This window comes from Anser brachyrhynchus (assembly GCF_964034855.1).
Source record: "Anser brachyrhynchus genome assembly, chromosome: 1".
NCBI classification, from domain to species: domain Eukaryota; kingdom Metazoa; phylum Chordata; class Aves; order Anseriformes; family Anatidae; genus Anser; species Anser brachyrhynchus.
Window position 1 is genome coordinate 205,586,797 of NC_137694.1, and position 12,629 is coordinate 205,599,425.

The 12,629-nt window shown below is 35.8% G+C and overlaps 1 protein-coding gene across 37 annotated transcripts in view; it reads right to left on the reverse strand.

Moving 5' to 3' along the window:
• Positions 1 to 12,629, reverse strand: part of DLG2 (discs large MAGUK scaffold protein 2) — a 1,042,459-nt gene that overhangs the window by 236,264 nt on the left and 793,566 nt on the right. For all 37 annotated transcript variants that reach the window (XM_080581564.1, XM_080581542.1, XM_080581576.1 and 34 more), the window contains one exon: positions 7,599 to 7,667. In XM_080581564.1, coding sequence (XP_080437690.1) covers positions 7,599 to 7,667 — 69 coding nt within the window. The remainder of the gene's footprint in view (positions 1 to 7,598; positions 7,668 to 12,629) is intronic.

Consider the following 12,629-nt stretch of genomic DNA (forward strand, 5'->3'; position numbering starts at 1 on the left):
TCTTATCTAAACCGACCCTCTTGTAGTTTAAAGCCATTCCTCCTTGTCCTATCACTTCACTCCCTGACAAAGAGTCCCTCCCCAGCTTTCCTGTAAGCCCCCTTTAGGCTGCTGTGACATCTCCCCAGAGCCTTCTCTTCTTCATGCTGAACAACCCCAACTCCCTCAGCCTGTCTTCACAGGAGTGGATAATATATCACCTGGCATAGAATGTTATAGTCATCTTGATGTAATTATTAAGGAGATCTAAGAACAGGTGCTCCAATTTATCTTGAATGTTTGGGAAGCAACATTAGGAAAAAATCTTCTCCTTCTGTTGAGCTTCTTTATTAATATATTTCCAATACACATGAAGGGTCTCCAGACAGAGTGCAGCTAAATGCCATAAATGAAGCAATGCAATTGAAGACTAAAAGAAGACACGGTCATGAGAGAGTAAAAAGTGAAAGAAAAGTAACTTCACATTCACATGTGAATGACAATTTCTTCCTGTAAATGCATTCAGTAAAAACATGTTCTATAGATAAAACAGCAAATAAGGCAAAGGTAATTTCAGGGTAACTTATCTAAAATGTACATTGTTTTGTTCTAAGACAATAGGTGGCACTCTGTAGCTACTAAAAAGGAAAAGTCTAACTGAAATGCATGCTTTTGCCTCCAGCTTTAACTACTTATCACATTTACAATTTCTTCTGTGATAAATAAGGCTGAAGGTAAGTTTCTAGGTGCTAACAGAGCATACTAGCACTTTAATTCAGTGCGTGCATGTTTTATGCCCTCCTGCAGCTTTGTACCAAATACAAACAGAGAAGAGCAGCAGGGGAAATCAAGCAGAAATTAGAAAGAAGTATGAGATGAAAACATCCCTGGACTGACAGAAGGCAGCAGAAGGCAAAAACAAAATAAAACAAAGCAAAAGCAAAGAAAAGAGATAACAGGACAAAGGGAGAGAGTACATCTGTAAGGAGAAAAGGAAAGGAATTAAAAAGAAAAAATGTAGAGAAAGAAGGAAGATTAACTATAACAGAGCCAGAAATCATAACAAGGAGCAAAGGAGCAAATGAAGTGCTGCAATCCACACAAATTTACAAGCTCAGAAATCAATGGGAGAATCAATTTGGATGGACTTGCTTCAGGGAATGCAGCAGAGCTGATTCTGTAAAGCACATTATAAATTGGAGGCCTGATGTAAGAGCAAAGTATTATTAAATTAATGTTTGAAACCAGTAAGTAGCAACAAATCAGAGAGGGTAAAACTTCAACACTTAATGAAATTTCTCCTGTCAGAAAAACACAACTTTAAAAAGTCGAAAAAGTGAGATATTTTTCCTCCTTACCACTTTTTTTGCTTTATATTTGTTACACTTGTTCATTATGCTGAAAACAGCTAAGTGTTTTGTATCTACTATATTTGTACTGAATTTTTGTTTTGATCAATTTTACTCTTTTATAGTAAGAGAATGACAAAAACAATGTGAGTCTTCCTATCGTTCTCCTTTGGATTCTGAATCCACAGTAATTATAGACTTAATTTAGGAGATTAAAAAGTGGACTGATAAATGAAGGGGAAGAGCTTTCTGAAAACAAGTTATTCTTATAACAGCTAACTGAAAGAAAATCCATTTTCAATTTGCTTATTTTGTGCTTCTGGCTACATTAAAGAATACAGTCAGTTTTAGTATTCATATCACACTGATACATCTCTGCTTTTCTGTTTCTTTTGCACCATCTACAAAATCGGGGTGTTGAAAAGATTTTGTGCTTTTTGGACCATCTACAGAAATTTAAGCACATTGGATACTTTCAAGTATCAGACCATAGAGATTTGGTCAATTACATATAATCAGTGAGGTATCCCAAATGAGCTGGGACTGAGAAATATGGCTTTGATCTTGCTTTGGCCACAGGTTTATTATTGTTGTTTGCTTGTTTCAAAAATGCTGTTTTCTTCACAAAGAATATTGAAATCATACATGCACATGATGATCTGGTGTTCCTGTAGCACATTCCATAGAAAGCCCAGCAGTGCTTGTATTAGGGCAACACCCAGTCCCCAGCTTGGCCTAACACCCTCCGTGCGAAGCACTGTGCTCACAATGACAAATCACAGGACAAAGAAAACGGTCTCAAGTTCCACCAGGGGAGGTTTAGACTGGACATTAGGAAGAATTCCTTCATGAGAGGGTGGTGAGGCATTGGAATAGGCTGCCCAGGGAAGTGGTGGAGTCCCCATCCCTGTAGGTATTTAAGAGATGTGTGTATGTAGAACTGAGGGATGTGGCAGCTTAGGGATGGGAATTGATAGGTCAGGTTGATGGTTAGCTTGGTGATCTTGAAGGTCTTTTCCAAGCTAGATGACTCTATGATTCTGTGATAATGCAACACAAAGTGTTCACACTACTTACAAGTAGCAAATAGCAGGAAAGAAAATTGTAGAGTGAAGTTATACTAGTCTAAGGTTATGCATTAGTGATAGTACATCATGGAAAAAAATGTTATCTCAGGATCAAAGAACCATTCTCTTGTGCATTATGGTGTCTGGCTATAGCAATTCACTGTGTGAGCACTGAGCTGTGCCTGCTTAGAGTCAGTTGGCTAATCAAGCCATTTCTTTTTCAATAAAATACTTGTAGTTTTCCTCTAGTACCTCAAAAAAATCTAATAAATAACTGCACGTTTATTTTGGACAGCCAAAGGGCACCAATACTGGAAGGACCTGAAAAGGGCAATTCAAATAGGTTGAACATTCTTCCACATAGCACGTAACACAGAAAGCTATGGTGGATAGAGAAGGTGCCGGTGTGTGCAATGTTTTAAATTCTGATCTATCACGCAAGAGAGAATTTGAAATCTTAAGTGGTTGAAGGCATGGATTATGCACACACACCTTTTTAAAAGCCATCAAAGTTCAGGCAGAAAAAAACCTTAGCTTATTCACATTTTCTTTTATACCTTCTACAACTGCTTCACAACAATTTAAAGAAAAAAACTATCTGTAGTGATTTCATCTATTGTTTTATTGCAGTATCATCTCTGCAGCATCATGGCTATTACTTTTTCCCCTGTTATTTCCCTCTTAGGCTTGGCAAAATCTTTCCATCACAACAGGAGACAGTACTGCCCACAGCCCTCTCTCTGATCTACCTTTATTGTGAGGTTTCCAAAACACCGCAGTCTGGCAGCAGCAGGGAGCAGGCAGCCCTTCCCTTCTCCAGCCCCACTACTGTTACACAGAAGTGTTATACCTGACCCAGTGGGGTCTGATCCCCAATTCATGACTTTAATTGTTACTATAATGATTACATTTATGACTGAAAATAATAAATAAGGAAATCTTCTTTTTATCCTTTGCTGTCACATTGAGCATCACAGTCCAGAGGCGTAACTTTGCCTTCTTACACTCAGATGTTATTTTGGTCATATGCCGAGCGAGCGTTCATATTCATTACAACGTGCAACTGATTGGTGACTTGTAATCTCATTTTGCTAAATGTTGATATGCAAACAACTAAACCTTCAGCCTTGTATGATCTTGAATCAGATCACATAACAAAATATAAATTTGCTTGCAATAGTGACCTGTTCTGCTTGAAAAAGTATTTTATCAGGTTAATTGACTATGGTTTCTCTGGCATTTCTTGTTGATTGAACGTTGGCATTAGCTGTAGAAGCAGTACTTTATCCTAACTTTAATACTGAATACGTTTTTTTATGCATTTATTTTCCAAACATCATGTCTAACTTGTCAAAAACTTTGAAGTATATTTAATATGAGGGAACCTACTGGGAGCCAGGCTTCAACCTGACTGATGCATGCATGAGTGCACTGACTTATATATGGGCAATTTTATTTGCTTTGTGGGAACCCCTCTGGACTTTAGTAGTCTTTCATTTTGTCCTTTGTAGAGAAAGTAAAGCCTGCACACCAGGCAATGTTTTCTGCTTACAGCTAGCAAGATGGACTTGGCATACCAGAATAATTTCTTATTTGAAACGTGAAACTGGTCTGTATTTTTACCTCGGTGCCTGACATTTACCTCAAAGGCACAGGAGTACATCTCCTAGATATGAGAAATTTCAATGAATTCTAGAGAAACAATGTTGGACAACTAATATGCTCTGCAGCTTTGAAAGGGAGATGATTATTCCAGTGTGCTTATTCATTTATACATTGTCTCACATAAGCATTTGTCTCTCTTCCCTGATCTAGGAGGTGCATTATTTACATGATAATCATCAAATCTAGAAATCTGCATCTCTGTTCCACCTGCTATACCCAACACATACACATACTAAAAAGGTTGCTATGCATCCTGGCTTTAAAAAACTATTTGTTATGTATTGAAATCACTTTTCTATAAACTATTGCTTTTGCCATTTCATAGCTCTATTTACCATGAACACTCCAGCTTTTCAGCTTGTAAGCAAAGCTAGATGAGATGGAAATGGCAATAGGCAACCACATCACACTGTCAGGAGACAGGAGGCATTCAAAGGTTAAGAGAATACCTAAAAATAGCAATGCCTCTAAGCCATGTTTCGAAATATCAATACACAGTACATCAGAAGCAAGCATCCAGGATTACTTTATATGAGATACTTTGGAAATACAAAGCTGTCTGTAATGGCTGTTCTGTTCAGAATAGAAGTTCTTACCCTTAGTCCTGGTTAAAATGCTGTTTATTTACATATTAATATTTATATATAAAATGTTCTTGATGAAAGAAGTTGAAATCCCAATTTCTAAACAGTTCAGCAGAGTAGATGGCTGGTATAAACAGTAGCATGTTAAGTAAAATTTAGTCTGAATGTCAACTGGAGACAGAATTGCTATCATAAAGGACTAACATTATAGATTTGTGAGTAGTACAGAAGGATTTCCAGGTAACAGGTTTTAGTTTTTGTCCAGTATTTTTCCCATTTTGAATATTCACAGCTAAAATTTTTATTAAAACCATTAAAAAAAACTCAGATTAACAATATTTTCAAATCCAAACATAATAGTTTTCTTGTTTTTAAACCATGCAGATAAACCATTTAGGAAGTTACTAATGAGATTGCACTAACAATGACATCAGACACCTGTGAAGTTCATGCCTTTGTAGACATAATAAACCTGTTCACCTCATGTACAGCTATTAAACTGTGAAGAATATAAGGCTTGAATATAAAGAAAATTCAGGTTTTAAAAACTTTTTTTTTTCTACTTTGATACTCATTTTTGCTACACGTAAAGCCCACAAAAGCATTCTCTCAAAAAAACATTTTTTTATGTATGAACCCATTACCTAGATCAAAAATCTATTAAAGTTTTTAAAACATCTGTGCTAGCCAGTTCAATTATCACATATTCAACAAGGTGGAAAGGAATAAATGCCAGTGAATGCAATTCCACCTGCATTTTTTTGTTCCTCCAGTATTTCATTTCTCCTTCAGAGGACCAACTAATTGTACTACCGCAATGCCTACACAGTCAGTCACACACAGCCTGCATGCTGGCCTGAAATCTCAGTGTGTCTTAAGGATGCCTTTCAGGCAAAGTAGTCATTTACAAAGCACATCTCAAAAGCAATATAATGAGTCACCTAAATACAGGACTCTACTGATGGAAACCGAGTTCCTAAAAGAGAAAAATAACTTTGTTTTGACATGAAATTGTATTAGCTATAAACTTATTTAGCAGCATGGACTTCACAAAAACATTAAAATAAATAGAGCTTTAATATAATGAAATATTTAGGGCTGAGCTGATTACTCTTATTTGCTCAGCAGTGTAATAGGCTAACAGTCCCACTTTCCTATGTGAAATGAAATATGACTCAGTGTAAGTTGATTAGTAATAATTACAAGCCAGATATTCTTCTACCTCCTGAACAGCAGGAGACCTGTAATATCAATTGCAGATTTCCCCTGCTCTAATGATTCATACACAATATATGCAAACTGTCTGTGTGGCCAGTGCAGATTTTGCAATTTATCTAAAAATTCATGTAGACAAGATTGATTACCAAATTTCAATGGCAATTTAAGCCTGTGGGGTACCTCCTTATTATGGAGTCCAGTAGACCACGTCACAGACATCGTAATAGAATTTCTTTTCCTAAATCTCAATTTAGCAAACTCTCCTTTTTTTTTTTTTCCTCACAGTTTTTCTTATTTCTAACATCATTTTCCTCATGAATTGGATTGAGAAAAAGGCAGGGGAATAGAGTATGCCTTTGTTAGTTCATTAGAGAGAAAGAAAATTAAAATTAAAAAAAAAAACAAAACTAAAATGAGGGTGTTTTAGCACTGACAGAGGTTACCCAGAGCTTGTGTAACTTCCACATTTGGTGATAGTCCCAGCTTCACTAGAAAAAGACCTTGAGAAACCATCTCTAACTTTGAAATTAGCCCTGCTTAGAGCAAGAAGGCTGGCTGATAAGGCCTTCATTTATAAAATTACCTTCCAGATAAAAGCTCTTAAGCCATATGGGCCTTTCCTATAAGGATTCCATTATTGATTCTTGTTTTCAATAGAAAATTAATAAAGCAATCTTACCTGTTTTAAATACAAACATAAAATTATTATTAGATTTGTTCTTTTTTTTTATTGTTTAATATTTCATGTTGAAACTTGTGGGAAAAACATTTCAGGCTTCATTTAGGAGTGGATTATTTTACATGTGTGTTGTTTTCTTTCTCACTGCACCACAGTGAGGTTCCAACATAAAATACAAGCAAGATAGCACCTTTCCTGTGTGGAAACTTTGGACTCCCACTTTTATTATATAACATTATATATATAATATATAATATATATTATATATATAATATATATATTATATATATATATATTATATAAAAAAGAAAAGCTTTGAAATAAGACCTAACAGTAGTCCATGATAAGTTATTGCCTACAAAATACTTCAGACAGTTCTACATTTCTATGGGAGTGGAGAAACAAATATAACATTTTCTGGAAACTACACCAGTCCGAGCAACCAAAATCTAAATGATTCAGTGTTAAATATCAGGTTTTCTAATATCATAAAGATGCAAATATATTAACTACAGTTATGAATTATTCATATTTTACCCAATTATTTCTGTTAAAGTGGAGTCAGCTAAGTACTCAGAGTGATACTTCTACAATTAACACATAATATACACAGACGTACACCAGCATGGGATTATTATTCTCTATCAGTACTTCTTCAGCCTTAGTCCGGGACACGGTTTGCTTTGCCAAAAGAAATTCATGCATGTATTAAGAAAACAGAGTAAGACTTCACGGGGAATTCCCATGATTAATGGCAACCATTTTACAGCTAATACATGTGAATATTGACTTTAGTCAAGTGAGATGAAGAGATACTGAGATATGTGACAGATATTCTTGTCTTCATGTAAGGCAAACTTTTCAATATGAATATCTAAAAAGGGTCAGTACTGATTTGGAAGTATCTATTTCTGCATCTCACAGACATTGAGAGATGTATGCAACATGGTATGCAACAACACAAGTTGTTAACTCCTACATGTAGGTGGGGAGTTCAACGTCTGGCTTAGGGATATCTGAGAGCTCAACAGGCAGCTTCAACAGAGAATCATCTTACCCTTCCACAGAAATGGTCCGCTGCAAGCTCACTGTGGGTGGCCGCGTTGCAGTGCTGTGCTGGGAATGACTGTATGACCAAGGAAGAATAGAGAAAAGTATTTGTTAAAGAAATACACGTTTCTCTTGCTCTTATTCTCTCTAGCAGCTTAACTAACAGCAAAACAGAAGTAACAATCAGATTGTTTTACACGTGTCTAAGGCATTTTGATTTCAGCAATGCTGATCTCTTAAAAAAGGGTTCAGCTGATCTCTTGTGTTTAGTATCAGGTTTCATTCCTGATTAAAACACTACAATGAAGAGATTAGTTCCCCCTGATCTTTCTTATTATTTTTTAAATACATATATACACAGTTCAGGGACTTAAAATAACTTAGGTGCTAATTGTTCTGCAAAATATACTAACCGTAAAACACAAGATATTTGAGAGCAGAAGGTAAAACAGTAAAGCATAATGTTAATAATCTAATTCTTACTGTCTCTCAGGCAGAATGTTCAATACAAGAGGCCATGCGCTACTTGCAATTACACCATAATGTAACTTTGGATTTCACAAATTTCAGTCAACATTCGCTATTTGTATCAGATTTTAACTGGCTTGAGTCTTTCCAAGATATTTTATCAATTTGAGACGCAACATTCAGGGGAAAAAAAAAAAAAAAGTATTTTCTAAGGAAAATGCAAGCTCTGTGGAAGGAAAAATCATTCCAATTGAAAATCCTGAGGTCTAATGACTGGTCTCCTATGTTGCATTCTCATGACTGAGGAACCTCAAAAATGGTTACTGTGTTAGCTAAGCCCAATAAATTACATAGCAAATGTTAACTTCAGTATTATACTGTTGTATAATAGCATTAAACCGTTAATATTCATGTAAATGTAAATGAATAACAACACATCAGGCAGTTGTGTGATAACAAATTGCATTCCTTACCGAAGACAGTTTGTATAAAAAAAAAATAAATTAAAAAATAGAAGTGTAGAAGTGTCTGGGTGTATTCTATGATTAGTTAAAAGGCTACATCACATAGCGAGGCTAAATATTAATAATGCAAACCACAGAATAAAAAAAAAATCTTTGACAGTTTTTTATCACTTATTTTACTAACTGCAGGTCTTGTCTTGTTTTCAAGCTTTGTGTACAACTCAAGCTGTTCAGAAGAAGCAGACCTTGTTCTTAGTAAGAGCTAAGACATTCAACATCAACGAATAATGCATCTATTTTACATGCACGTTTTCCTGTAGCATAGCCATTATTGTCTGTCTTAGAACACAGATTCGATTTTTCTGTGTAGCACATAGACTTGTGATCCATGGTATCTTGCTGCAGGACAAACAAAAGATCTGCTGCCTGCTCGTATTTCCAGTTGAGACCATTGTGCTCTTGTTTCATGTTAGTAAACTGATGTACTCATCCTTGTTCTGAATATTTCAGAAGGCTTGTGGGAAAGTATACTCCCCTTGCTCAAAGAACTACAGAGCTTTTATCTACTGTATAACAAAGAGCAGGATATAAAGGGGAGAGACTCCAGGAGAGACTCTGGCATCCTGGTGTGAACAGAATTGTTGTTAAGTTGGACAAACATTGTAGAATAATATACTAGAAATATTAGTTAAAATTTCACATTAAGTTTGCATCTTGCATATGCTTATGTATTTTTAAACCGCCTTCTTTGTTTAAAAAAAAAATAAAGACCAGGTCATGGCTTGTCTTCTGTCCTCTTCCTCTACAAAGATGGAAGGGAACATTTATCCTTACGTTCCTGTACTATCTCCCCAGATCAATGACTAAGGAAGTGAACAGCCTCCCCATCACCTTTCCCTCTGTACATGTACAGAAGTGGCACAGCAGATCCATAACTCCTGCATCCGTTCCACTAGCCCTTGACTCTCAGAAATCTTACTCCCTGAAGCTGCACCAAGAGATGCAAGAATATGGCTGGCAGAAGGAACAAGAACCCAGCAGAGACAAGGGATGATGATGCAGGTGGTACCCCTCTAAGTCACACTGCATGTCAAGGTCTTTGTCTAGAGGAAGGATGGCAAAGCCATGCCTGAACTACGCTGCCAATGCCAAACCCTCAACGGACCCTTTAAAGAAGTAGCTCATATTCTCGCAACAGATGCTACATATTCTGTGGGAAGAAAAGTCTGTCAGGAAGGTGTGGCATGGTAGCAACTGAAAGCTTCCTGCAAGAATGTGAGTGAATGTTTATTTCACAAGTATTTGCATACAACGCGGTATGTATCTGAGCCAACCCCCTCAGTCTTAGGTAGTGTTCATCTGTTTTAGAAAGCAATATTGTCATAGGAAAGGGAAGCTAAGGAATGACAGCTGAAATGGCACTTTTCCTTAAAAATCTTAAGCCACCTCTCTCTATTTCAGAACCTCATCATTACTAGAGCCATAGCATACCAATATGAGCAGAGCTGCAACATTTACATCCAACCACAACTAGCCAAAATGGCTTGAATTGTGAAAGCTTTGTTTCTTCTCCCTAAAAAGATTTCACTACACGCAAACATATTTGTAAAACTCTGACCAGCTTCAAAATGAGCAAAATTACGAGAGCATTAACGATAGGATTTTCAGCTGCTGAACACTAAAAGCAAATAATTGCCCATTTATCTAGAAAATTATCAACATACAAAGGTCACAAAAATATACTGAATAGTAAAAATGTGGGATGTGACTGTGTTTGGATGTTGCAAATAAAAGAGTGGACTATGTTCACCGAAGTAATTTATGGAACAGTGAACTCTTATTTCTGCAGCAGAAGAGTCATATTGAAGAAAGGGGTGGTCTTTGTGACAGATTCTCAGTCCCCACCTGAACAGCAATGCTGCATTTGACTGATGAATTCAACTGCTTTTGAGGGTGGATAATTAACCCTGGCTACCTGGTGCCAAACCTGTAGATTACAACCTGTCTGTCAGATCACGCTGTTTCCAATCATCTTATATAACAGATCAATAAAGATTATGATTTTTGTCATTATACTGTTCACAATGGCCTTTACAGAATTAACAAAACCTACCAGTCTTTATAAATGATCTGCTTTTTGATATGATAAAATCTTCTTTGATGTGGAAAGAATTACCCTGCTGAATGTAGGTGTACGCAGATCTAAGGCCAGTATTGTCTGCACTTTCATCAAGTTATTCTTGGATTTCAGTATTCACACACTTTTTAAAAAGGAATCTTTTTATAAATGTGAATCATTTTTTTTTCTTAAAACATATGATTACTATTTAGAAAGGCTCTTGAAAATGTTAATTATGAACTTTGTAAGGAAAATCATTGGAACACAAAACTGAAATGAGATCAAACAGCTTTTCCAGAAGTGAGTAGGAGCACCAGGTTCCTTGATTTTGGGTGCCCAGTCAAAACCACTTCCAAAGCCCTGCTCTGACAGAAGTGATATTCATCCCTTTCAGAATATCAGATGTGTAAGACCTCAACAAAAGGGCAAGGTACCCAGAACTCACTCATCACTCTCCTCAGCCGCTTGAGAATTTGTGCTGTACCATCACATCTGCAATTTCTTGCACAGAATTGTTATGGCTGGGGCAAGAGGCAGCAAATCAACCAAAGGGTTGATTTGCCAGACAGGCTGGCAAAAGAAGAATATTCAGAGGGAAAAGCAAATTCTTGAGAAAATAAGATCCTCACTACATTTCAACCACTAAGTGAAAAGAAAAAGACTAGGATGGATAGTAAAATTATTTTCTATTATATCAAATACTCTGCTAAGTAATTCTTACCCATATCGAGTATGAATTAAAGCTGCAATTTCAATTCAGTATTCAGTATTCTGCTGAAATTTCCAAATGTCTCAAGCACTAGGTGTCATCAGTATCTTTCTCTGGAGTGACTACCTAGTTATGCAGAGCTGCACAAGGGGAGCTGCACATACATCACTCCTTCCAAGCAGGGGTCTCAGCTAGCGGCAATATTCCACTCATTAGCAACCCCTTTCCAATCCTAAGTATCCGTGACATACAGTTAAAATGAATCCTTGGCCTCTTTGGATAAAAATAATTCTTAATTGGTGATATGAAAACTCATTTTTATGTGTCATTTATAAAATTCGATGCTCAGTGCAAATTTATGCCAAGGTATCATCATGAATACAATGACAGCTAAAAATTAAAAACACAGTTTAACCGCTGTTTGACACAAGTGGCTATGTAGCTGACACAAAAATATATATTTAATATAATTCCTGACTGACTGATTTAAAAGATAAAGCTCTTGATGGCTTCTGTTAAAGTGGTGGAATCAGCATAAAGAAGCAGTTTCCATCACATGCTTAGTACACTTGTACAAGTGCCAAAGATCATGTACCACTCATTTTGGTGCACAAAATACAACTTCTAATGAGTTAATGACACCAACATTTTCTATGATGAATGCCTAAACACAGACATATACAACAATATTGAGATATTTCAATAAGTACTATATTTTTACACTCACAGATCTAAGTTTTCAAAGTTTGACATTTAGGCTTATAAAATGCAACTTTTCCTCTGAAACGAATGAAGAATGAACATCTCGATAGTTTTAATAATATAAAGTAATAATATTTCAATATACCACTCAGTATTCCAGACACTTAATATAGATTTTCCCTGAAGAAATGAATCTCATAGACTTTTATTCCTGTAAAATACCAATTTTAATTTAATTCCATTTAATTTTCGTTCTTTGATACAATGGGTATATACTATTCTTGTAAGAAAATTCATGAGTGAAGGAACAAAGAATGAAATTCTAAATAAATAATAAGAGGCAAAATAGGCACAGGACCCAAACTCTCTCTTTTTTTTTTTAATGGGTTTAAGGTTTTTTGGTTGCTTGCTTTTTTTTTTTCTTTTTTTTAATCTGTTTTTTAAGCAAAGCTTGCCATTTAATGTCTTTGTAAAATAATAAAAATAGGGCAGCATGGTGTCAACATATTTTTGAAATCATTATCATGAAAATAACAAGATCACTAAGTGTTATAGTAAAAAGAAGGTGGATAGTCA